General features: G+C 55.5%; 1 protein-coding gene and 1 pseudogene across 1 annotated transcript; one reads left to right on the top strand and one right to left on the bottom strand.

Annotated features, from left to right (window-relative positions):
• Positions 1 to 3,952: 3,952 nt before the first annotated feature.
• Positions 3,953 to 15,566, bottom strand: CUNH16orf78 (chromosome unknown C16orf78 homolog). The gene is made up of 6 exons (XM_039881096.1): positions 15,417 to 15,566; positions 12,211 to 12,283; positions 11,918 to 11,955; positions 11,535 to 11,664; positions 6,493 to 6,742; positions 3,953 to 4,403 (listed from the first exon to the last, which is right to left on the bottom strand). Exons 1-6 carry the CDS (start codon positions 15,564 to 15,566, stop codon positions 4,256 to 4,258), a joined length of 789 nt encoding a protein of 262 aa, XP_039737030.1. The 3' UTR covers positions 3,953 to 4,255.
• Positions 15,567 to 16,709: 1,143 nt separating this feature from the next.
• LOC120617400 (uncharacterized) lies at positions 16,710 to 16,825 on the top strand (annotated as a pseudogene).
• The last annotated feature ends 9,962 nt before the right edge of the window (positions 16,826 to 26,787 follow it).

Here is a 26,787-nt window from a genome sequence, read left to right as displayed (position 1 = left end):
GACCACCGAACCGCCTCACTTCTGAGGTTCCTATTGTTTCTAGCAAACAAAACCAGAACTCTGCTACAAAAACATTGAGGATACTTTTAAAAACCCTCAAGTGCACAGGTCAGTGAATTTTCACAGGTGAATCGCTGTGTAACCTGCACTCCAGGTGACCCACAGGGGTCCCACCCACCACAACACGCCCTCCCCCAGGGGCGCCACCCTCCTGACTGACACTGTTGCCACGTGCGCCTGGCTGGTTGCTGTATAAGTTCTTTTCCACCTTGCTCCTTCTGCATGGTACAGTGCGTGTGGTTCATGCACCCACATTGTGCGTTCGGTCTCGTTTTTATGCATTATCCCTCATACTGCAGTATCTTTGCTACCGTTGATGGATATCTGGAGTGATTCTGTGTTGGCTCTGTTACGGCAAGCAGCCACCTCTCAGCGCACACGCACATGTAGTTCCGTTAAGTGTGCATCCAAGGATGGAAATACTGGCCTATAGGGCAGGTGTGACTTCTACTCTGGCTGCCACTGCCAGCTTTCCGGAGTGGCTGTGCCAGCATAGCCCGCTTCGGAGTGGGGACTTCCGGCCGCTCCCCACCTCATTCCGAGCCATTCTGCTGGGTGTTCCTGTGTGGTATTGCCTTGAGTTTTTAATTTGCATTTTCTGATGACTAATGACATTGCTTATGTGTACTGGTCACTTGACTAACCTCTTTTGTGGCATGCCTACACAAGAGCTTTGCCCGTTTTTCTGTTGAGTTACCTGCCTTTTAAAAAACTGATTTATAGGAGTTAAAAATGTCATCTGGTTATAAGCCCAGATACATCTTCTCCCATTCGGGTCACTGGCTTCTTCACTCTGCGATGTCTTTTGACAAGTAGAAGTTCTTAGTTTTAATATAACGTAATTTATTAATGTTTTATTATTTTTTGTGTGTGTGTTCTGTTTAGAATTCTTTTGCCTACCCCAAGGTTCTGGAGGTTGTCTCATCTAGAGCTTGCACAATCTGCATCCATCTGGAATTGATTTTTGCATATGCTAGGAGGCAGACGGTCAATACTTTTTCCATATGGATATTTAATTGACCAGCCTGATTGAGTGAAAAGGTCGCTGTGCCACCATGCCGCCTTCGTCATAAACCAGGGGTCTGTGCCTGTGTGACTCTGCTCCTGGTATAGGCGTGCCTCTGTGTCTGGTGATGAAGGACTTAGAAAATGCAGTGTAGCTGCATTCACGAGGTCATTTCGCAGTTGGTGCTGCCGCCCGTGGACCCGGCTCAGGGCTGCAGGTGGACACCCCCTTCTCAACGCTCTCTGTGAACCTTGGGGTTCACTGTAGGCTCATGTGACCAGAACATCAGGAAGCTGAATCAGAGGCTCCATGTGCCTGGGGACTACAGAGAGCGCCCACGTGGAGCTTGCAGCTGGGGTGGGGCAGCCCCCTCCTGTGTTCACCTCCCTCCCTCCTCCCCCGCTTCCAGTCATGGACATCTGGAGGCTGACAGGAGGGGTTCCCACAGCAGCTCCCCCTGGGGGGCTGGGAGCCTGTGGCTCCTCCTGCCAGCTGGAATGGCACCGTGGGTGCTGGTGGCATCTCCCATCCGACCAGCCCCAACTGAACCCTGGCTCCTGCCTTCCTCTCCCTTGCTCCCCCATCTCATCTCAGGCACCCAAAAGTCACTCTGCCCAAAGAACGTCCCCTCCCTCATGCCTCACCCAGTGACAAATTCCGTCAGCTCCGCCTCTGAAATGTACTCCCGATTTGCTTCCACCGCCATCCACTATTTGAAGCCTCTAACTTTTTCTTGAACTGCGTGACAGCCTCCGTGGGAGCCTGACTGCAAAATCTGATTGCCCAGCTGCGTAACCCCCTGCACCCCGGCCCTTTGCGGTGGGACTCTGCAGCCCCTTCCTTCCGGGGGTGGCCTAATTCTCCACCCTCAATTCTGAGCTGACTCTGGGGCCTGCTTTGGCCATTATGGACGGTCACGAGGTGACAGTGTGTCAGCTCTGAGCCTAGGCTCTGCACACTCCTTGGAACCCTGCCACCACCACGAGTGGCAGCCCGGGCCAGCCTAGCAGAGGACGAGATGCAGCGGGCAGAGACCAGCCATGCCAAGCAAGGCCACCCTGGGCCAGCCGACCGTCAGCTAACCCGCTAGCCCGGGCCCAGCCCAGAGTGGAGCCGCTCGGCCGACTGTGGACTCGGGGCGGTCTGTCTGTGACTACGTTCGGGGGTAGTCTCTTATGCAGCCATAGCGAATTGACCCACCTCCTCGACTGGCCACGGGCTGTCCCTTCGTCACAGGGTTTCCTCTGGGAAGCCACAGGGATCTCTCCTCACTTATCCCCTCTGACGGCTGCGATTTGAATGAACCCCATCTCCAGCCCACGGCCCACAGAGCCTGACCGAAGCCCTACCCCCCTTCCTCCCCCGGCTTTGGCCACAGTGACCGGCCTCTCGGTCCCATGAACACGCCTTTGCTTTTGCTGTCCTCCTGCTGGAGCTGTCCCCCTGCTGGAGCTGTCCCTTCTGGGGTGGCATGTGGCCACCGCCTCCTCATTCACAGAGTAAGTCGACTTTCCCGAGAGGCCTCTGTGGGCCACCCGAGCTCACGTCACGCTCCCCGCCGTCTGCTTGGCCTCTCTGTTCACTCCGCCTGTTTTTATGTTCTCGCCCGTTGCTGAGATTGTTGTCGAGAGGCATATTATCCATCGAGCTCCACAAAAGCAAGAATGCTGTTTTCGTTCACCGCTGAATCCCAGTAGGCCTGACAGCTCCTGGCACATGGGTGCTCGGTAAATGCGTGCCAAGTGAATGAATGAATGAATGGCCGCCGCCGAGGGAAAGCCCCCTCCCCCGGCGTTGCTAACAAACCCTCCGTAAACGTACCGTCTGCCCACCGGTCCTCCACGCCAGGCCCCCCGAACCTCCTGCCGGCTCCCCAGCAGGACGCGGCGTCCCTGGCCTCTGACCTGCTGCCATGCTGGTCCCTCAGCCTGCCCTTCCCTCCCACGCAAAAGCACGGGGGACTCTTCATTCTTAAATGTTTTACACTAGAAGTATCGACCTCCAAGACGCTTTTCTATCTGCTCTCCCCCGCCCACCCAGGCCTTCGAGGCACTTCGCAGCGCTCATTACACTGTGCTGATGAGGGGGTCACTTCTGCCGTCAGGACCCTGTGCCCCGTGCGGGTAGGACCAGGCCTCCCCACCCACGGCGGGCCTGGTGAGGCTCGGGAGACATGCGGTGGGTGAGGAAATGGATATGCTCGGAAGCAAATGGCCCCGATGACTGCAAGGTCTGCCCTCTCCCCCCGCCTGCCTGTGGGTCCAAATCTGCAAAAGGCCAGGGAGGATGTGGGCCCGCCCTGGGGGGGTCTGGAGGAGCCGGGTGGGGTGCACTGCATATAATTACTGAGTGTCGGATGACAAATGTGCTACCCATCAGCCTGACGCTCCGCCAGGTGAGGAGAGCTCCGGATGGGCGGGGGGTGGGGGGGCGGGGGGGCGGTGCTGCCGCCTCCCCCGGCTCCTCTGTGACATCAGAAGGGCTGGGCTCCCCTCTGCCTGAACACCGCCCTGCATCCGGGCCTCCTAGTGATCCCAGAGGAAAAGCTGGTACATCTCCAGCCCTGCAGGAGAAGACCCCGGGGTCCCAGTGGACCACAGGGGGAATGCGGCAGGGCCGCCATGGGACGCAGCTGGCGAGGCGAGAACGAGCGAGGGCCTGTGCTCGTCCCGCCTGCTGCTTCTCGTCCGTGCGCCCCGAGCAGCTCCCTTGTCCTCCGTGGCTTCTCGAGCAAGTCGCCCTGTTTCCGTGTGCTGACCGAGGTTCCCCCTGCCCGCCCCTGTCGGCTCCCTACTCGACGCCCAAGAGACCCGGCTCCCCGGAGAGCCAGGCCACACGGCGTGCGAGACCTGTGGCGTGTGTGTCAACCAGCCCCTCAGACCTCGGTCTCTCCCGAGGTCCCTCTGGGGACGCTGGGCCCCCATGCACTTCTTCTAATACTCCCCTCCCAAGAAGCCCGTCCTCGGGGGTGTTCTTCTGCCGGGGAGACGGCCAGGTTCCTCCCGAGTCTGACCGTGAGGGGCACAAACGCCACACCAGCACCGTGGTCCATGCAGCTTAGACGTGTTTTCTGCTCCCCGCTGTCCGAAGGCTGTTCCGAGGGGCCAGGCACGGTGTGCCGGAGGGTGGCCTCTGCTGGCCGAGGGTCTGCCTGCAGACGGGGCCCGCGGGGGCCAGGGGCGGGGCCCCTCAGAGGGCCACGGTGGGGTTCCGGGCGAACACCTTCTTAGAGTCGATCTCTCCTTCGACCATGTGCGGGTGGATGTCCACGTTCTGTCCTGCGTCCTTGCACAGCTTGAGCAGGGTCCGAACGTTATTCTCGGACAGCCTCAGGTACCTGCGCAAGACAAGGCCGAAGGGTCAGCCGCGCGCGGAAACACTGCGCCGTTGAACTTGACTGAAGGTAGCTCGGCTTTAAGCACCGTGGGACCTCCGAGACGGAGCGGACCGGGTCTTACAGAGGAGTGGGACCCCCACGGAGTTGGAGGGATTTTGATTGGCAAAACTTTGAGCAACATATGTACTAAGCACTGCCCCTGCCTGCCCCTGCCCCCCAAAAGCTTCACTATCTCTGACTCAGTAACTCCGCTCAGGCCCTCTATTCGTCTCAAGAAGAGAAGACAATGGAAAGGAAAGCTATATAATTTAAGGGTGCATCCTGGGGCTATCGACAATAGAAAATAGGAAATTCCACCCGCATGGCAGGTGAAGTGAGCCGGGAACCTTCATCGCGGGGACCGCTCCGCTGGCATCGAGATGGCGTTAGGGAGAGGCAGGTGCGGCACAGCCGTGACGCTGTGCCGAGAGGGAGAGAAGACCAGGGTGCAAATCGCTGGGTGACCCTCCCATGGCCGCCATGCGTGCGCCACCTGAACGATGCCCAGGTCTGGGCGAAATCCGGGACAGTGGGAATAAAGGCAGAGCGTAGGATCAGAGGCGAGCATTTCCTATTAATGATACTCAAACAATTAGGACGTCGATTTGAAATATGAGCCTGAGGCCCCACACTTCTGACTTATACCGAAGAGCGGAACGGATCCCATCTGCACCGTGACCCAGAGATCGCCTCTGCCATCATATCCCGGGAGCTTTTTATCCCACCACCATCAACCTTGACCTTGCTCCCCGCTCTAGTACAAGGACATGGGGCCCCTACACAGGCCACTGGCTGCTGCGTTGCTACAGATGCCGGGGAGGAGCTGCATGTTGACAGAACCCGGGCTTTCCCCGCACTGGGAACGGCCTTGCCTCTCTTTCGAGGTCTGCCCAGGGCTTGCCTGTTTTTACAGCCGACTCAAACCCTGCTCGCCAGTCCGCACACCTGGACGACCTTTCCCCGACAGCTCTGGCCACGGTCTGCCCCGTCCCACTCGGCCAGCACAGCCCTGGCGGGTCTCGCACGTGTGCGCGAGTGGGCACTCGCTGGCATCCCATGCCAGACAACTTCATCCTTTTCTTAGATGTTTTTCTAATGGCTTATTGGATGCCATCTCTCCAACATCCCCGCCCCTTCCTTGGAGGGTAGAGGCCCTGTCCGAATCTCTTCTCCCCCACCCTGGAGCCCGGGCAGGCTGTCCGTGGGCCAGAGTGGATCAGAACCACGCTGTCAATCTGAAAGCCACAGCCAAAGTCATCCAGCCCTGGAAGTGGCAGGAACAGGAAGTCCCCTCTAGCCTGGAGGCTGCCTGTCGATCGTGCGGCCAGCCAGCGGGCAGAGCATGGCTTTGCGGTGGGGCGTTGGACGCTCGGCACCCTGAGCCAGCAGCGGAGCTCACCGCGGCCAACTCTGCGAGGACGAGGAGGACAGTGGCACCCTGTGGTCCCGCCACCTCCTCTGCTGCGGTCCCCGAACCTTGTCCTCCCACCTTTACAGTAAAGGGTCCAACGGGCTGGGGACAGATACTTGAACTGTGGGGTAGAGACCAAACTGTTCGGTGTGGCTGACAACCAGTGGGTCCTGATAAATAAAGAATGAGTGAGAAGGGGTCCCCTTTGTCCAAGCAGTGGACACCAGGTGGCTCCACACTTCCTTCATGGTCCCTTCAAGAGTCTAAAACCCAAGCGCACAGCAGGCAGTACCTGGGGTGGGGCCAGCGGAAAGGCTCTCGGGGCGACTGCCTGTGAAAACAGGCCGCGAGCAGCTCTCCCCTCCCTGACCGAGTGACGGCCAGGGTCTCTGTTGTGGGACACATGGAAATGCTGGAGAGGCTGTGTAAGCATCCAAGGGCCTGGCCTCAGAATGGCAGCGCCTAAAAGTCATGTGCATCCGGGACATGGTCCACGAGCAGGTGCGGCTTCTGCCCTGGAGCGGCCCCTTGGGACTCGAAGACAGAGCCACCCTCCCTGGTCTCCGGTCTGGACCAGAGACAGCAGAGAGCAAAGCCCATCCTCCCAGGACGCCCCGGCGGCACGCGCGGGCCTCTCACCGGCAGCTCAGCACCTCCTCCGGCTTCAGCATCCTCACGACCTCCATCTTGGCCTCGGCCCCCTTCTCCACGAGGTTCTTCAGCCTGCGATCGTAAGAGCCGTCGGGGATCTTGCCCACCCACTCCCTTAGCAGGGTCGACTTCCGTGCAGGAAAGAGAGTATCCTGCAATATGGGGTCCACGATGCTTTGTCGGTATTGTATTGACCGCTGAGTGGAATCCAGGCCAGTGCCGTCCTTGATCTCTATGTCTGAAATTGAACAGATGTCACAGGGAGCTGGATGCTGACAGAGGTTAGAGGTTAGGGTAGGCAGGAGGGGGGTGAGGCCTGAAACACCGCATGGGCTTCAAAGGATCCCCGTTCTGAGAGGCGAGGTCTCTTCAAGGCCTCCTAGGTCCTCCTCGGCATTTGTTGAATCCCTGTCGCTTCCCCCGCCCCCCGCCTTTCTCCCCGACTCCCCAACTTCCCCGCCCCCACCCTGCCCTTCCCAGACGGAGTTCACCTTAAAAGGAACTTCAGCCTAGAGGAGGTAAGGGGAGATGTCGGAGATCGATTTTGAGCTGGATTTTTAAAGCATAAATAGTTAAGTAGAGGGCAAAGGGAGAAACATATTTCAGGCGGGAGGAACGGCAGGCACGAGAGCGCGGAGGCGGAAATGTGCGCAAGGTCGAGTCCGGTGTTGCCCGCATGTGGGGATGCCACTGGGGCTAGAGTTTGGAGGCCTGAAGTTTTTTCTTTGTTTTAAATTTACTCCCAAGTAGTTTACAAATTTTTACTTATGAAGGTGGAATGTATTTTTCCCATTTCCATTTCCAACTGGTACGATGAGTAGAGAGAAGACTATTGTTCGAATTTTTTTTTTTACTACAACAACAACCATACCGACTTTTATTAATTTTCGACCAGAATTAAGTTTTGCAGATATGCAGTCATATCAAGGGAAAATGAAAACATCTTCCTTCTAATATTTACAAAAATTATATACTCTTCTCGACAGACTGCATTTGATAGACTCCAAAACGATGCCAATAACGATGACAGAAATCATGCCTTGTGTTGTCCCTGATTTTAATTAAAATGATTTTAGCATTTCATCATTTAGAATATTTGCCGCTATATTTGGTATATGTTTTACAATATTTAACAGCTTTACTCCTAGCGTAGAGTTTTTATTAGTAATAATTGTTCAATTCTATTTATTGATTTTGTATTGTCAATGATCATATGGTTTTTCTTTTAATTTATTGACGTAATAAATTATGATATTAGGTATCCTGATATTGATAACCTAACTGTTCCTGATCTGCTATAATAAATAAATCCCACTTGGTCATGGTGTATTATTCATTTCATACATTGCCATATTTGGTATATTTTCATACATTGAGCATATTTGCTGAGTTTTTATATTTTTTGCATTTGTATTACTGTGAGATTGGCCTAGTTTTTTGCATACCGTTTTAACATTAAGATTATGATGGTTTGCTATTAATGCAGACTTTTATAAAGTCTGCAATAGTTGAAGGAACACTGAGATTATTCGTTCTTTAAAAGTTAGCTAGAACCTGGCGGGAAACCATTTTTAGTGGGATGGCATCAACCACTTTCGATTTTTACTTCAGAAATTGCTCTGTTCGAATTTTTCTGCTCCTTATAATATCAATTTTGATAATTTATAGTGAGAGAAAATTATCCATTTCTGTTAGATTTTCAAATATATTGTACAGAGGTGCATGTAGTATTCTATTACAATTCATCTAACGTATTTCTTATTTGTACTTGCATACCCTTTCTCATACAAAATTTTGTCTATTTTTACTTTTCTTTTTAACAAGACTTATGATAACTTCATGTTATTCATCACTTGCTTTTTCAAAAAGCTAGCTTTGGATTTATCCTTTTGACTACTTTTTACCTTGTATTTCATTAATCTCAGATGATATTTAATCAATCAGTTATCTTTTTATATTAATGATTCCTCTATCCTATTAAATTCATAAAAGTATTAGTTTTTCCTTTTGTCACTTTTAGTTTTATGAAGAACCATTATTTTTAGTTCTTACTGTACATTTTCTTCTAATCGTATATTTTGCCTTCATTCATAGGTTTGAGAGTCAAATAGGCTTCTTTTCATTAGTTTTTTTTCCTTGCTATAAGGGTATTTTAGGAGCATGTTTCTGAATTTCCAGCTGTTAAGGTGGGGTATCTTCTGATCTTAATTTTATTTATAATTATTGCTTTAGAATAACGTAGGTAGCCCTAACATCTTTGCTTTTCTGAATGTTAATGTTGTTGTGTTTTTTTTTTGTTTGTTTGTTTTTTTGTGGTGAAAACACAGATGATTTTTGTAAATACTTTCGGCCATATCAAAATGAGTGTTCTCTATTCGAATATAAAGGTCTGGTTTGTTAACTGCATCGACAGAGTGCTCTATGTGCGTCTTGTTATTGTCTATCTGACCTGTTTGGTTATGAAACAGGTGTATTAAAATTCCCGACTACGGCTGCATTGCTATCTGGTTCTCTTTGCATTTCTAAGTATGGATCTGTAGTTGCTGTAGTTTTACTGTGTGTGGGTTTCAAGGTTTCACCGGTTTGCATTTATTATCTCTTCGTTTATCCTTTTGATTTCAATCTTTCTGTGCTACCTCGTTTTAAGTGTGTCTATAGATTTGATTTAAATCAATTATTTCCTAATTTGGTGCCGGTTCCATCTTCTGGAGCATTCTCTGTAGATGAGGGGATACATGGCGGAGAAAGTCCCTACGTGTTTCTGCATCTGCAAATATCACTCACTCGCCCCAATGGCGACCTCCAGGGGGCGGGGACAGGATCGTCACTCTCAGGAGACTGTGCTGCCACTGTGCTTCCAGGCCGATGCTACTTTGATTCTTTCTCTTTGTAGGCGAATCGTTCTTCCTGGTGCGATTCCATCAGTCAAGCTCGGGAACGTCACCAGGATATGTCAGGGGCGACGAGCCTGGGCCTCCCATAGTTACACACGTGCGAGGCGGCGCCCAGGAGGGAGGCGGTAACCTGCCCGGGGTCTCATAATGAGTTAGTGGCTGAACTGGGATTCTTTATCGTGTTCTGGACTGACGGCTGGTCCCTAGGAGGGTGACGGGGTCAGGTGGCCTTAGCCATCCCTGTTTGTGCACGGTGGAAACTAGGAAAATTATGAGCTGCATGTCCTCACTAACACAAAGGGAACCCCTTTGCAGAAGGGGCCATAGCCTTTCCCGAGACATTGGACCCTCTTCTGGGTCAAGGTGGGTCTCATATAGGAAAAATAAAACCTAGTAATCAGAATAGCAATGATAATTGTGCACGTCAGCTAACATTTTCTGAGTGCCTATGTGCCAGGCACAGGTCGAGGGGCTTTGGGGGGGTGGGTACTGCAGTCTCACAAACACGGCACGCTTGTGTAACAAATGAGCAGAGAGACTGAGTCACGTGCCCAAGATGCCAGAGCTAAGTTATGGTGGATCCAGGAAAATGTGAACCCAAGTTGTCACTGCCTTTTTCTGGGCACCTGTCCTGGTCACCCTCTGGGCAGAAATGACCCAGATTCCTGGTCTTTGGCTGAACAGATAGGTTAGATTTCTAGTGGGCCTGGGTGGGACTCTAGGGTCCAATTCTGCACTCGTGGAGACGGAGGGCATTGTATTATCAGCCTCCAGCCCTCTGCCTGAGACACGCACCCTGCCCTGGCATCTGCAGAGTGCCCTGAGCAGAGGGGTCAAAGGGAGGGGAAGCGAATAAATTCCCTTCTCTAGTCTAGCTGCTCATACTTTGCCAAGATTTACTTTCGAAATGTGTTCAGATTGCTTTCCCGGGATCTTTTACTGACCTGTAGCCAGAGTGACCTTTTAAAAATTCAAATCCAACTCGGTAGCTGGTTTCCTTCTTAAAATGTTCAATCACTTGCCACTGCATTCAATTGGGTTTACGTTTTGGAAAGGTCCACCTGAGACTTCTGCTTTCAGTCAAGATGGGGTAACAGAAGCCAAATTTACCCTTTCGCCTTAAACGAAACAAACAAACTAACAAACGAACAAACCAGGGCCTGTTACATGAAACAGTGGTTTTCAGACACTGGACAACAGGCAATACAAGGCAACGATCCTCGAGAGGTGAAACAGTGAGTCCCACGAGGCCCTGGCTGACTGCCGTGACGCAGAGGGCGGAAACGGACAGACACCACAGTTTCCCCGAGTCGGGCACACGGAGCAGATGGGCCAAGGCTGCTAGAATTTGCTAGAATTCCCGGGGCGGAGCAGCAGGAGGAAGCTGCTGGGATTGCCACGGAGGTCTGAGAAGACCCCTCAGCCGAGCCCTACCCGGGACTTGCAGAAAGGTCACCGACCTCGTGGACAAGACCACTACGTGGCTTCCGTGATGTGCTCCACGTGCTTGGCAAGGCCGGGGCGTGGGAAAGAGAGACACGGGATGGAGAAGTGACCCAAACTGAAGTTCTAGAATGAAACCCACCACGTCTCAATGAAAAATACCTTCGATAGGATCCATATTGCCAAGAAAAGATGAGTGAACTTGAAGACGCAGCAACAGAAAATATAAGAAAAATCAACACAAAAAGAAAAGGCTGGGGGGAAAAACGCAGTAAGTTCTGGGTCTTCGCGTGGCCTGTGGTGCCTGAGAGGGAGGGAGGGTGGGGAGGACCGAAAAAAATATTTAAAGAAATAACGGCCCCAATTTTTCCCATTTGCTGAAAACTATAAACCAAGAATGTCGACACACCCCAGACGCAAACGCGAGCAACACGATGTGGATGACGCGGACGCCCATTCTGATCGACCTGCTCGAAAAGAAAGTCTTCAGAGAAGCCAGAGCGAAGGGGCCCCTCCCAGAGCACGCGACCGAAGACGCGGCCCCCGTCCCCGAGGACGCGACACAAGCTAGCGGGCCGGCGGGCCACGTCCGCAACGGGCGGGCTGCTGTGGACGCTGCCGCGCTGACAACCGTGTGACTCTCGGTCCCTGCGGGGGAGGACCGCTCGGGCGGCTGGGGCCGGGTGCCCTTACCGGTCTTCTTGGTGCCGTCCTTGGCGTAGCTCCCGGGCACCATGCTCAGGCGCTTCCCCTTGGTCTCCAGCCCGTAGAGCCTGTGGTACATGACAGCGTCTCCGTCCTTTCTGGAGCTGAGCCTCTGGGCCTTGCGGGGGAGCAGGACAGGGGTCTCACGCTGGGGAGCAGGTGCTGGCCAGCGTCCTCCCCTTCCCCCCCCAGACTGAGTGATTTCAGGGGTTTGCTGACAGGTGAGCGAAGGGCCCAACGGGGAGGCGGGAGGCGGCTCTGGGGCGGGGGCAGGCGTGGGGCAGGGCCGCAGGGCTGTCCCGCAACCCCTGGCTTTTCTGACTCCATCTCAGGGAGGGGTGCAGGGCTGTGGACACCACGGCCTGGGGCACTGAGGTCTGGGTGTCTCCTGCATGGCCGGGGGAGGAGGCAGACAGGACCCTCAACCACAGGAGCGCGAGTGGTCCCTGTCCCCGGGGGAGGGACCGTTTGTCAGGCTACGCTGCATGGGGCAAGTCCCAGCTTGGCGTCAGTGCGAGGCGGGAGTGGATTTTCGAGCCTTGAGAAAACTTTGTAAGCAGCAGCCAGACACTGTGCAGGAACGGGGACCCGGTGGGGACGCGGTGGCTCTGAGGGGCTGTTACCTGCTCAGGGAATGACAGCTGGTGGTGCTCTCGCTTCCGTTTCTGGATGTTTTTGGCTTTCTTGTCTTCTCTCCTACTTGCTTTAGGAGATGTCACCGGCTTGGCTTTGTTCTTCTGCAAGGGCGGGAGGGGCGCACTGTCACCCCCACGGCACTGACCACTCTGTCCCCACAGAGGGGAAGCTCCCTGGCGAGCGGGATCTGGCACTCCTGTCCCCCAACTGTGCCTCTCCCCCTAACACACCCTGGTGTCCGCATCACACCGCCCCCACGGCTGGCTGGTCTCTTCACTTCAGAGCCCATCACTGGCTCCCTCTCACCCTCCAGCTAAGAGCCCCGTCCCCAGCCTGATAAAAATTCCTTCCAGCCCCACAAAGGCCTTTCTAGCTGCCACTCCCCTGCCATGGCCTCTGGTCTGGAGCCACAGAAAGGCCACCTTGATTTCGAGTCCAGTAGGACTCTCCCTTTGTCCCCAGAACCCCTCCTGCCCTCAGTCCGCCCCACTCCATCCTGTCTTCCCAGAGCTGTCACCCCAATTCACCCCACCTTCTTCATTTCCCGGGGCTCCTCATGGCCATCGAGGGCCGAGCACGTGCACCTTGTGCATGTGCCTGGCCTTCCACTCTCCCCGGGCACATTGGGAGTACCAGGGTCCACTGAGGAGAGGCCCCCAGGGGGCATCCAGGTCAGTCCATAAGGGATGGGGTGGGGTGGGGTGCTACAGCATCACAGGATGCCTCTCACTGACTGGGTCTCCTCGGGGTGTGCCGCTGCTGGTTGTGGGAGATGGTGGCCGAGACTGGTCTCTAGGTCAGATGGCCAGGCCTGGCATCCTGTCTCAGGCTTAGTGGCTGAGCATCCTGGGGCAAGTGCCTGCTCCCTCTATGGCTCAGAGTCCTCATCTGATGATGGGGAGAGCAGGAGGATCTGCCTCCTGGGGCTGCTGTGAGAAATGAATGGATCACTGCGTGGGGGGCCAAGCCTTCCTTTTACGCTGGTGACCTACGTGGGCAGGAGTGTTTGATAAGCCGGTCGGGTGTACGGAAGGGAGCTGTCCAAGGGTGTGCTGAAGGCCATCCAAGGAGGGGGTGCTGGCCAACCTTGGGGTTTTGTTTGGATTAATGGAGAGAGAGGGGCGCGAGCTGGGGCCAGGTTAAGGGGAGAGCGGCCAAGGGCAGCTCCTGCAGAGGTAGGTCCCCTTCCACCTCCCCCACGACCCTCAGCCTCCCCTCGGGAGTCACTGGAGCAGCTTCCGGCCCATTCTGGGAAAGCTGCGTAGAACAGATGTGGTGATGCCACAGACCAAGGGTCTGTAGCAGCCACTGAGTCGAGGCCCGTGGCCTGGACTTTGGACCTCGGGGTCTTCTCTGATGCCAAATGGATCACGAGGGGCACAGCCCAGACCAGGAGAGGCGGCCACAGCCAGCGCCCCTCCAGGTATCGTCTCTGACAGGCCCCCCGCCACCCGTGCTGTCTGAGGCCTGCCCTGGAAGCTTCCACCTCGTCCTCAGCCGAAATCCAAGTGCTTCTGGGGAGGGTAATGATGCTTGAAGGTTCAATTGTGTTTTCTGTTCCCTCCCTGGGTCCAAAATTATTTACAATAAAAGCCACATATAAGGTAACACTGTGAAAACATTATTAGGATATAATCTTAGTGAGAAGAAATGGGACCGAACATAGTAATCAGAGGGGTGAATACGATTTCTGTGATGGATACTAAATTGCATTCTGAGCGACCCGGCGGTTGAGTCTCCACACCCCAAAAACGGTGGGGGTGGGGCAGGAGGCAGGTGGCAGCAAGTCGTTAGCACCTCAGTGAAACATGCTGGTCTGAGGACCTGGCAGCCCAGGGTCTGTCTGGCGGGGTGAGGCTTGCCTGAAGGGCGGGCAGCGCTGCAGGACGGGGCGTCGGCCCAACGCAGCCCGTGACCCGGTGACTGCATCGGTCTGAGCCCGAGTCCTGGCTCGGCCCTTAACAAACTGTGAGCTCGAGCGAAGGACTCCTCTTCCCCCAGCTTCATTACCCTTCGGCTGGGGAGAGAGGACGATGCCCGTCTGCAGCCTTGCGGGGGCCGGTGACGAGACAGCTCATCGCAGTGCTAAGCATGGGGCCTGGACCTCAGGAAACGCTTCGTAAAAGTCACTGCCCTCAGTATAATGCCATTTTTCTCTGGGGACCGGGGGAGTCAAGGTCAGGAGACGACTTTCCAAGGACATGGCTTGATTTTCTATAGGTGATGGGCCCAGCGGGGAAACTGAGGCTAAACTGGTTGTCCCAGTTCCTGGAGGGGGAGGCGAGGGTGGTGCTCTACACCTAATGTTTGCGTCCCCCCAAGTTCACACACTGACCTTGGCAGGTGACTGGGCCGTGAGGGCGGAGCCTCGTGAGGTGAGTGCCCTGATAAAATAGGCCCCCGCGGGCTCTCCTGCCTCTCTGCCATGTGGGGACACAGCGAGAAGACGGCCACCTGTGAACCAGGAAGCGGCTCCCGTCGGACACCATGTCGGCCGGCGCCTTGATCTAGGACTGCCCGGGCTCTGACCCTGTGTATGCTGGGTTCTGTTCCGGCAGCCTGGGCTGCTTAGAACTGGTTCTGATGCAGGGTGGAAGGGAAGGGGGATGTCAGGAGGAGTCCCAGTGGGGAGAGTGGCAGGGGACAATGAACGCCCCTGACCCCGGAGCCATCACGAGGACGGAAGTGTCTGGGGCCAGTGGGAAGGACTCCACCCTGCCAACACTGAGACCCCAGAAGCCGCCACCCTCAGGCCTTTTCAAACACTGACCCAGTCGGCCTAACGCCCTTCACCTTGACTGAACCTAATGCCCTTCGCCTTGACAACCGGAAGGCTTCTCCCTGGCTCCAGGCTCCAGGCCCAGGAAGCCCCTTATAGCATTTCCTTTAGGACATTCAGCTTGTAAATTCTTTCCAGTTTTTCAACCCCGGAGGGTTTTTCTCAAGGACTTGGGAGGTATGCCTTTGAAGCATATTCATCAAGAAAGACGGTGCTTCCCCGCCACCCCATCTCCGCGGGAGGGCAGGAGCCCAACTACCTAAGTGACAATTAGCAGACACAGCCGGCCTGATCACATGATGGCCTCCCCCGAAAGCCTCCAGTCCTTCTCTGCTAGCTCACCCCAGTGCTTAGAAACCCTCCTGCCTTTTCTCCTCGGAGTCAAGGTCAGTCTCAACCCCATGCAGCCGTCTGGAACGAAGGCCCCCTCGCCCGCTCCCTCCGGCAGCACGCACCGGCTGAGCCTGCTTCTTCTTCCCCTGCCTCCGCTCCAGCCACTCGAACACCCGCGTGAGGTCGGACATCCGCCTCTCCTCGGCCGTCTTCCACATGGACTTCCGCTCCGTGGGCATCGAGCCCTTCGGGTCCTCGGACTTCTCTGCCATCATGGAGCCTGGCTGGAACCTTCTCTGCCATCATGGAGCCTGGCTGGAGCCTTCGGCCAAAAGGTGGTAAACACTCACTTCGTCCATCCTTCTGTCTCTAGCTGCTGGCCCGGGTGACTCAGACAGCGGGGTGTGGGGGGTCCTGGTCCTAAAGGGTGTGTGGGAGGGTCTGCAGTGTGATTGTGAGGTCACTCTCAGGCTGGCCCTTGGGGTCAGAGTGGAGTGGGACACTGGCTTCCCCACGCGGCCACTGTCCCTCACCTGGACTCTGCCACGGCCTTCCCTGTGGCCTCTCCACGTCAACTTCCATAAAGCCATTACTAAGACAAAGGTCAGCCTACGTCTCTCCCTTTCTCAGAAACCTTCGATGGCTCCCTGTAGCCTACAATAAAAAGATCTAAATGCCTCGGTTTGGCATCTGAGCTTCCATTCATAATTAGAATGAAGATTTTTAGTCTCGATTACTTTTCTATTCACCAAAGAGATAGTTATCGGATGCCCACGAAGTGCCAGGCAGGGTGCTGGGGATGCCATGCAGAGAACAACACAGTCAGACCTCCTAAAACACACGGGCGAGTGGGAAGGACAGAACAGCAGCCAAATGATTTCTCGAGGAACCCGTAACGACGGAATGAAGACGAGCCCACCGAAGGAGAGGAATGTAGTTCTATGACAGCCCGGGACGAAAGCAGCAGACCCGGACGGGGCGCTAGCGAGCGGCACTGAGCGTAAACAGCCCTCGACGGGCGCGGGCGCCGGACCAGGGGGAGGACCACGTCAAAGGCCCCGCGGCTGGATGGGAGCGCGCACGCTCGAGGAGCAGCAGAAGGCCAGGGAGGCTCGTGAGAGATGACGCCGGACAGGCGGGCAGAGGCCAGACCGGACAGGACCTCGAAGGGCCACACGTTGGCTCGAACTGGGAAGGAAAGGGAAGGAAAGGGAAAGCCACAGAGAGATTCGAACAGAAGGCAGGGAGTGACGGGGTCGGGCTTCCTTTTCCCGTCTCAGTAAACGTTATCGAAGGAAACTGTATAGGACACGTGCCAGTGGACGTGGTTCCGTAGCGCAGCGGTCAGCACGTCTGCTTTACACGCAGACGGTCCTGGGTTCGCGCCCCAGTGGAGCCACGGTCCATGGTCTACGGCCTACGGCCATGCCACCCTGAACAAGCCCGATGTCTGAGCTCGGAAGCTAAGCAGGGTCGGGCCTGGTTAGTACTTGGATGGGAGACCACCTAGGAAGACGAGGTGCTGTAGGCGTAAAAAATAATTAAAAAAAAAAAAGTGCCGGAATCACAAATGAAGACGCCTGTGTAACCGGTACCCAAACTCCCCATTACGGCCCCTGCTGGTCACTTTACCTCCCTCCAAGGGTGAGCACTACCCTGACCTGTAATTCGATAGGTTGGTTTTGTTGTTTGAGTGACAGAAACGGAATCAGACACACATCTTTGTATCTGGCTTCATTCATTTCATTATATATTTGCAGGATGTGGGCAATGAATTCTTTTAGCCTGTGCGTACGTGGAAATGTCGTTATTTTTAACTCGATTTTGAAGGAAGCTTTGCCGGATAATACGGTTCTTGGCTAACACTTTGCCAGCACTTTGTATTTGTCATTCCACGGCCTCCTGCCTGCCATTGCTTTATGCGGCGAGTTGGCTGTTAATCGCACTGCGGTAACAGCTCCCTCGTCCCCCCAGCCAGTGTCATGGCAGAACTAGGCCATCCAGAGGCTCTGTGACTGCACGGGAGGGGCCCAAACTGCAAGACCGCTGGGGTGTCCGAGCGCCAGAGCTGGAGATGCTCGTGGAGGCCCCTGGTGCTCACTCACTTCACAGATGGGGAGGGACCAAAGCCCAGAGAGCCCAAGACACCTGCCCAGGGTCCATGCAAGACAGTGGGTGACCCAGACACCCCGAAGACTTTCCATCTCCACCGCGTTACACTGGGGTCTCAAGTTCAAGTGCGAGGCAGGTTAACGTGAGGGAGGCAGCTGGCTGAGGGTTAGGCGGAAGGGCTATGTGGAGGGAGTTGGCAAGGGGCATTCAGCTTCAGCTTTGTGGCCGCGTGTGGAGTTCAGCCCTGTGAGGCCAGATCTTCTGATTTTTAAAGAAGAGCCCGAAATCCAGGTGTTTAGGTGTAATTAGTCAGAAACAAATTTAAAAAGAAATGCTGATTGGACAAAGCCGACGTGGCCTTGCTCAGGCCTGGGGGTGGCCATGGGCAGCCTCTGCCTCCCCGGGCGCTCACTGTGGCTAAAAGGTCCCTTGGGCCCAGGGACAGAAGTCGACCTGAGGCAGAGAGGGGGAGGTGACCTGCTCAAGTCCACTTGGCTGGGAGTAAGCCCGCCAGGACTGAAATCCAGTTTTCCGACCCCCAGCCCATGACAGCAATGTGGGGTTCCAGGAGGGGAGTCTGAGGAGTGAGCTCAAGCAGCAGCCATCGTGGGCTAAGAAATCCACAAGTACAGTCAGAGGCTTGAGCACACAGCCGCCCGTCCCGGCTCAGGCTGGGGACACGTGAGGCGGAATCCACAGGGGATTTCGACTCGGTGCTGCCTGAGCTTCCTGCGGAGACGTCTACCTGTCTGTTTTACTTTGTCCTCCTCTCTGGCATTTTAATACCCAGTGTCATTGCAATTCTCGAGGGCCATTTAAGAAATACATATCATCTTATTAGCGAGGACGGCCTCCCTGTGGCTGGTCCGTGTTCCGGGGACAGCCATCGGTCCTTGTCCCTGCGGGGCGTCCGAGGAGGGCAGCTCTGGCTCTCAGAGCGCTACATCTGCCCTCCTTTTCTAGGACATTCCGAGCAAATGTCTCAATTAGGCCGCAGGACGGATGTGCTGTGGAAGGGCTGCGATTTACATGTTCCGAGTCCTGAGGTTTCCTTCGCCCGCCAGGGTCCCTCCTGTGCTCTGCGGGCCGCGGCTTCCCAGGGGCACAGGCCTCTGAGGGGGGCTGGGAGGCTGGGGCGACCGGCACCGGAGGCCTGGCCGAGGCTCCTAGCTCCGCTGCGCGGCTGTGGCGGTGTGACCTTGGCCTCGCTCTGCCTTTCAGTCTTGTGTTTCAACTTGTCAGTGAACAGGACTCCGCTGGGGGTTGCAAACCGGGGCGAGTGATATTCGGCCCACAGATATATTTTATTCAGCCTGCGAAGTGGTTTAGAAGTCAGGGCATTTCATTTAAAGCAACTCGGAGCTCAGATGTGCTTAATAAATAAGTGATCTCGTATGACTGGGACGAAGGCGCACGTGCCACCTGCTGCCACGGCCCCTCCCCAGCCACCTTCTCCCGTCCACGTCACCTGCTTGTCCCCAGAAGACATCCGAGGAGGCAGCAACTCTAAGCGCTGTCCAGAGGTACAAGGACAAAGTCGCCTGCCCCTCTGACCTGGAGAGGCAGGGACGCTCATGCCACTGGCAAGTCTGGGGGCCACAGATCAGAGATGTGGCGTCACCTGGGCCCTCGGCCGTCTGGCTCCTGTGCTGTGGAGCTGGACTCACGCCTGCCTGACCCCACGCCCACCGCCTCCCGGGCTCTGACTGAGGCTGGGTCCTTTCAGGTCTTACTGTAAATGAAGGCCAGTGGGAGGGCAGAGGGGACAGGCCGAGGGGCCGGGAGGGCGTGGGAAGCTCTCGACACTCTGTTCTCAGTGGGTGGTGGGGTGGGGGGGTAAAGTAGCAGGAGACTGTATGACGAGGGATTTACAGAGGGGCTGGGCGGAGCAGGGGGCAGGGCGCGGCGCTGGGTGTCCGGGTGACTGACGGGACCCAGTCCCCTCTCCGGCTTCCTGATTACATGGCCGCACGGGGACCTCGGTTTCCTCTGTAAATGACGATAATACCAGCCTCGCTTCTCTTGTGGGGGTATTGGGAGGGACTCACAAGACAACCAGCACGGGTGGGCAGTCGGCCACAGGGACCGTGCGGGGTCCTGGGACAGGCTGGTGGCACCAGATGACAGGGCGGTGTGGCACAGTGCTTACGTGCATGGTAGAGGCAGACGGTCGGAAGTCACGGCCCTGCCACTCTCTGCCCACGTTGCTGTGGACATTGTCTTTAACCTTTTGCCTCAGTTTCCTGACCTGGACGAATGACAATCTGAGACCAGTAACCACGCCTGCGTCCGGGCTTGTGGCCAGGATTAATCTAGGCAGAGGTTTCTCACACAAGAAGCACGTGAAAAATATCAACGGACACTATGAGCTTGCAAAGCAGACGGCTACTTCCTCCCAAGGAAGAAATGCAGGGCCATAAAGATAGAAAGTGACCCTGTCTGACCTATTTCACTCAGCATGATAACCTCTAGGTCCACCCGTGTCATTGCAAATGGTGGCGAGCCAGAGGGGAGACAGAGCAATCGGGGGCATCGTTTCATAAACTATATAAATGTCTAATCCATGTACTGGATACTTGAAACTAATAATACAATAAAACTATAAAAAAGTGACTGTGTCTAATTTACCAAGCACTCTCCCTCCCCCGTCTCCCCTAGGAGAAGGCTGGGGATTTTGAAAGCCTGGAGGCAGCGGGGCTGGGGTGGCACTGAAGGGCAGGCTGGAGCCCCTTCATCCACAGGGCATTTAAGCAAGAGGAGCTCCAGGGCGTGCTTTCACGGGGGCCCCTGGGGCTGGAGCCCCTGGAGCTGAGCCTCTGTCATGCTCCTGCGCCCAGTCCCCTGGCTCCTGATTCTGATCCAGCCCATTAGGGTGACCCGAGGTGACTGAGAGCAGCTGTGACTTTGACACCTTTCACGTTGGCCCCGAGTTCCCTATGACCCAACAGGAAAAGCTCATACTTCTTCACCTGGCGTTCAGTGTCCCCCGTGATCTGCTGCTCAGGTTCCACCTCCTTCCCCCCACCAGCCCCCACATTGCTGCCCGAGGTGCCCCCTCTCCCCTGCAAGCCCGCCCTCGGCTGACTCTGCCCCGCCTGCTCTCTCCACCCTCCCCCTTCACCTCTGCAGCCCACATCCTCCTCTTCCTCGCAGGCTGGGTTCCAGGCGCAGTCTGCAGGGGTGGGCTCCCACCTGAGGTCTCCTCGTCGCACAGTTCCCAGCAGGCCGGCGGGGGCCGGCCGAGTTCCGGCTCGCCGTGGTCCTGCGGGGGTCTCGCTGAGCGGACGGTGCTGGAGCTGAGAGCTAAGGGATGGACAAGAGCCGTGTGAGAGCCGTGTGACTATGGAGAGGGAGCCACGACCGGAGGTCCTGAGATGGGAGTGGCTGGGCGTGCCCCGTGGGGCCTGGGGCGAGGGCCGAGGGACAGGAGACGGCTGGACATCGACGGCTCTCAGGGAGCCACGGAATCTCACAGGTGCGAAGTGAGACACCTTGCCCGCCTCATGGCCAGCCGTGCTGCAGCCAGATGCCATCCAGCCTGCGGAAGTCCGGGTGGGGAGGCTGGGCTCCCAGAAACAGACCCGCAGGGGCTAGGGAGTGGTCTACACAGAGGGAGAGGCCTTGCCCTGTGGGGAGGGAGGCCAGGTAGCTTGCCTGCTCTGGGGTTTGTGGCCTGCGTCCTGCTGGGAACCGAGCCTCTCACTGAAGCAGGCAGCCCTCCTCTATCTTGTGCTCTGCCATCCTCCAATATGGCAGCACAGGCTCCAGCCATTACACCTGCCTTTCCAGCCAACAGGAAGGAGGAAAGAAGAAAAGAGACACCACTTTCTTTAAGGACATGTCTCCGAAGTTGCACATAGTGCTTCAGCTTCCAGGTTTGGGGCCAGATCTGAGATCTGTGGACAACCCCAGCTAGCAAAGGACGCCAGGAAGTGGCTTTATTCTAGGCAGCCTATGTCCGGCTAAAAAATTGGGGTCCTGTTACTAAGGAAGGAGGGGGGATCGACGTTGGGAGAAAAGTAGCAGCCACAGTCTTAGGTAGAGAGTGAGAAAGTGGACTCGACTCCGGTTTGCCTGCCCCGTCTGCCCAACGGCCCAGCCCTCTGCGTGGGGAGCAGAGTCGGAGCTGCTGGGAGAGCGGGCAGATGTGAAGCCCGTCTGCTCGAGCGGGGAGGGCTGGGGCTGGCTGGAGCCCTGCCCCTCCGGGTCTGCGGAGGGCCTGGCATGGGCGTTAAGACTCCACACGGGACCAATGGTAGGCGAGGGAGCTGGATCACTCGATCCTCAGGGCTTGGCTCTTGAGTTCCTGGCTCACCTATGATTTTCTAGGTGACCTTGGGCAGGGCTGTTAACCTCTAACATCCCTTAGGCTAGGTTCCAACCTTTGTAAGATTGACAAGGACTTCGGGGCTGGGGCAAAGGTAAGGCGAGTGGCACTCAAGTCAGGCATAAATTTAAGGGCACCCAAAATGCAGCAATTAAGGTAAATAATATTGTAATGTAGTATTTTTATCATGATAAAATATGCGTAACAAGTTACCATTTTTAGCATTTTTCAGTTTCGTTCATCACGCATGCTCACACTGTCGTGTGGCCGTCACCCCACACGCCTCCAGGACTTCTCCCTGTTCCCCAGCTGAAGCTCTGCCATTAGCCACAGCCCCACCGCACCTCTGAGAGTCCCTGGCAGCCACCGCTCGACTTTCTGCCCCCAACGCAGAGATCTGATGCTCTGAGGACTTCGTGTAAGTGGAATCACACAGCGTTCTTCCTTTCGTGACTGGCTATTGCACTCGGCGTGATGTCTTCGAGGTCCATCCTTGTCGTCATAGGGGTCGGAATGTCCTTCCTTTTGAAGGCCGAATCATATTCCAGGGTACGGAAAGACCACGTTTTGTTTGTCCGGTCATCCGCCAACGGACACATGGGCTGCTTTTGACCTCCTGGCTACTGTGAACAGCGCAGCTATGAACATGGGCGTACGGGGAGCTATCTGTGGAAGTCCCTGCTTCCATTAATGCAATATTTAAAAAAATCAAAATCCATTCAGACAAGTCCATGATGAATGAACTCTCATAATTTTCAGTAAAGACAAGACCAGTGGCAATCTGCAGAGCCCCACCAGAGCCTGAGGCAGAAGGAAGGACTGTCGCCCTCCTGGCATCTGTGGTGTCCCTGTAAGTCCCGTGCCCCAGGCAAGCGCCTCACTGTCCTGGCCCGTCTGAGGCCTGGTCTGGGCGGGCACCGGGCTCTGTGTGCAGGGGCGAGTCTGGGTGCACTGAGGACACGCGAGTGCGTGAGCCGGGTGTGGGGGGGCATTTCAAGTCCGGAGCTCTGAGCCCTGGAAGATGGGAACCCATTAAGTCCCCTAAAGGGCGTGTCTTCCCTTAGTCACTCAAGGAACATTTAGGGAGCACCTACTGTGTGCCCTGCAATGAGGGAGTAGGTGGCAATGAGGGAGTAGGTAAAGAAACCGGTCAGCTGTGGCCCTGACTCTAAGGAACTTTAAGTGTCCGCGCGTCAGGAATTGAGGTGAGCCAGGTCATCTGGCGTGAGGGAGGGCTCAGGGCACAGGAAGAGGTGGCGAGAGGCTCTCGCCCTCTGCCGGGCAGTGCGTGGGGCGGGAGGGGGCCGCCCTGGAGGAGGCGGAGCCTCTCTGAGGCCTGGTTCTCGCCTGCTATCCTGAGACTGACCAGCAGATGGCAGGAGTGCTTCGGGAAACTCAGGGAGAGAGAGCCGGACCAGGGGCGCAGTGGCCTGTGCGGGCGGCTGGGTACCTCGAACAACAGACGCTTATCCCTCACAGTCCTGAGGGCTAGAAGTCCAAGGCCAAGGTGCCAACAGGTGGGTTTCATTCTGAGGTCTCTTCTCTTGGATTATAGGGGGCCACGATGTCACTGTGTGCTCACACAGGGGAGGGAGGGGGTGAGACAGAGAGCTCCTCTTCACACAAGGCCAACAGCCTATCTGATTAGGCCCCACCTTTGCGTCCTCACGTAGCCTTAACTACCTCCTAAACACCCCATCTCCAAATACAGTCACACTGGGGGGCAGGGTGTCACCATATGCATTTAGGGGGACATAATTCAGTCTACTGCAGAGAGGGGGAGAGAGAGAGACAGAGACGGAGTTTGAGACGGCGTGAGCGGGGAGGGAGGAGCCTGGAAGATGGTGTGGGGTGGGGGAGCCTCAGCACTGGTGGGGGGCGGCGCTCAGGATTCCTGGTTCTGGCTCGGCCTTGCCATTCGCTTTATTGAGACCCCGAGCAGGTCACTTCTCCCTTTGAGCAGCGACAGCCTCACCAGCGAAGGGGACAGTGGAGTGCCCCGCACCTGCCCAAGCACTGACAAGCTCGTAACTCGCACAGAGCAGCTCTTGAGAGCTCCCAACAGTGCTCGCAGTGACGCAGCAGCCCTATGAGAAGCCTACGAGACGGGCGCTAAGATGATCTCCATCCTTCAGATGAGGTCACACAGCCGGGACGCACACCCGGGCTTCCGAGCGGGTGGCCTGATCAGCGGGTAAGCACTGTGAGGGGCGGAAGTGACAATGCGGGCGTGAAGGAAACTCAGAACACCAGCACGGCCACGGCGGACAGGTCACACTCCCACTGGTGGACTTTTCTGGAATCCCACAGAAGCCCTGAATAAGGGCGAGTTGGGTGGAGGCCCGTGCAGGGCACACAGGTCCCTGGGCTAACTGCCTGGGGGCTGGCTCCGAGCCCCGGGAACCCAAGGTCGCCAGATAAGGCTGTCCCAGGCGGTGGCCTCTGTCCTACCCTGGTTCTCTAAACAGTGAAGCCCATGCAAGTCTTGGCTTCCACTGTGTGGCGTGTGCAGGGCAGAGAGAATTGGCTCCTTTCTCTCAGAGACACACGAGGGACGCCTAAATCTAATAAGTTAATCTAGACTCCTAGAAACAAGATTAAATTTTCAAATAAAGGCAGGCTCTGACAGCTAAGGCATAAATCTTTTATTTAAAATAGAGACTAAACCCATTCAAATGCAATCAGCGATGACAGATGCAGATAGAAACAGCCTCCGATAGAAGAGACACAGTGTGGATTTGTTCGCTCCCGGTGACGTATCACAAAGGGTGACCTTAAGGACAGTCTGAATGTCAGTGAGCAGTGGGGCCTCTGCATGCATTTCCACGTGGCTTGGTGGCCCAAGGTGGAGCCAGGGAGCAACCACATCCCGTGTCCCGAGGGAGAAGCCGAGGCAGGCGGGAAGGGGCCAGTGTCAGAGACCACGGTCCCAATGCCACCACCCCGGCTGCCACAGAGGGCAGGGAAGAGCGTCGGCAGAGTTCGGAGGTATCAGGAGCACCGTCCAGGTGGCCAGAGGAGAGAGTGGGGAGCTGCTGGGGGCAGGTGGGCGATGGTTGAGGCCAGGAGATGGCAGGGAAGGGCAGTGGGCGCCCCGGAGCTGCTGGAGCAGAGGGCAAAGCTCTGCGGGCCCCGCCAAGACAGCCTTCTGCCCGGCTGCCTGTGAGCGGGCGTTCCTGAGTGCCGGACTTTGTGTGTCCCCTACAAGGTCTCATTCAGTCCCCACATCGAACCCGTTTACAGTGGCTGTGAGCTGGGCTCTCACCGACCGAATGTGAGCAGAAGCGAAGTGTGCTGCTCCCAGACCCAGCTTACGATCATCTCCCTGGGTAGTCTTCATGACTTCCCTTCTTCCAGCTTCTTGGAGACAAACATGGGTCCCTTAGGAGCCGTGCTGGAGGCTGGCAGAGCCGCAGGGAGGAGAGGCCCTGGGCACCAGAGTCACTCTTGGAGGCGAGGCCCATGACAGGCACCGCCGTGCGGGCTTCACACAAGCAAGAAATAAATGTCCCTCGCGTTAATAACCCACTGGGATCTAGGGGCTGATCTGTTACAGTTGTTTCATTGGCAGTGAATTTTTATGAATTTCAGATAACTTTTCCATTCATAGATTCATCTGTGCTTTACAAAAACTCTGGGTGGCAGTCTGGGAAAGGCGGTTTACAGATGACGACGTTTGTCCTAGCTTAAGGACCTGGCGGGAGAACAGAAAAGGGTCCTAAAAAGAGCTCTGTGAGGTGGCTGTGAACAGACCATGGTGACGTGTCCCTTCCTCGGCCCTGGCCCCTTCCCAAGGGTCCGGGTACTTCTGTACTCACAGCTCTTCCCTGAGACTCAGCACCCACGTTCGCACGCTCACCCTCTGCCTTCACTGCCAAGGCACGCGGCTCTGCCTCTGTCCGCGGTGCTGAATCCAGGGCGGCCTCGTGCATGAGCCTGGCCTTGAACACTGGCCACAGCTCGGTTTCCAAGTGTATGTTCTCTTGGAAAGTCTTTTAACCTCTCCGGATACTAATTCTCTTATCTATAAAATGGGAAAAGTATACTTTCCTCATGAGAGTGTGGTGAAGATTAAATAATGCAGAGAAACTATTAGTGTAGTAGGTGTTTTTTTATATTCTACTCCCCCACTTAAAAAAAGTCCGGCACCCAAGAGAAGCAGGTGAACTGACGGCCATTTTATACTTATGTATAATATTCACTTCAAGGGCCAGACCTATCGTGCACTGAAGTTTGAGTGAATTAACAGAAAAAAAGCAAACAGACACTACACAGTCTATCCCTCACGATTCCAGCTGCTCTGGGTTACAGAATATTCTGACTTAAGAGACACTTGAAGCTTGAGGGAAAGTCTGTTTTTTGTCCCCCTAGTTCCTTCATCTGTGAAAGGGGTGTAGGGGGTTGCTGCGTGGCCGGTTTCCATCCCGGGTGAACAAAAACCCCTTTAGTGTTCTCATCACTCATCGATCCCCATCTTTGTAAAGACCTTGTCAATTAAACACGCTGTACTTATTAAAGAATAACAAATTAATTTCCTCAATTTTGTTAATAAAAGACATTTAGAAGCGACTGCACAATAAAAACAGTATTAAGCTTTCCAGTTTAATGAGGTGGCTGATGCTTTAGTTACTCTGTGTAGCCTCATTACTGGCTAATGTGTGGCTTCCCTTAGGTTTTCTGAATCTTTGCCAGGAATTCACAGAACCCAGTGCTGCTTCCGTGAACCTTGGGGCAGGACGGGACCTCCGGGACCTTCCAGCTCTGACCTGATGCTGATGCTGATGCACGGGGAGGGTTGGAGCAGAGTGGGCACGGAGGAGAAAGGAGGCTGGGCTGTTGTGGGAAGCTGCATTTACTTGGGGGCTGGACCCACAGAGAAGGCCCTGGCAGGGTGTGGTTTGGCCCGCACACGGGAGATGGAGTCCACGATCCCCCTACGCCCCTTGGCGACTGCGGCAAGAGGCCGTGTGCGTGTGTGTGTGTGTGTGTGTGTGTGTTTATGCACACACATGCATGTAACTGGTAGGTTTATTAGTGAAAAACACTCCTGCCAA

Source organism: Pteropus medius, unplaced genomic scaffold (assembly GCF_902729225.1).
Source record: "Pteropus medius unplaced genomic scaffold, Ma_sr-lr_union100, whole genome shotgun sequence".
Classification (NCBI taxonomy): domain Eukaryota; kingdom Metazoa; phylum Chordata; class Mammalia; order Chiroptera; family Pteropodidae; genus Pteropus; species Pteropus medius.
The sequence above is the reverse complement of the archived record's forward strand: the minus strand, read 5'-3'. Positions and strand labels throughout refer to the sequence as shown.

Excerpts from the sequence above, each read along its gene's own strand:
- CUNH16orf78 (XM_039881096.1), bottom strand. The coding sequence starts at position 15,566 with ATGGCAGAGAAGTCCGAGGACCCGAAGGGCTCGATGCCCACGGAGCGG. Across the intron at positions 12,284-15,416 it reads AGAAGAAGCAGGCTCAGCCG|AAGAACAAAGCCAAGCCGGT; the intron begins GTGCGTGCTGCC and ends CCGCCCTTGCAG. Across the intron at positions 11,665-11,917 it reads CAGGAGACACCCAGACCTCA|GCCCAGAGGCTCAGCTCCAG; the intron begins GTGCCCCAGGCC and ends CTCCCCCGCAAG.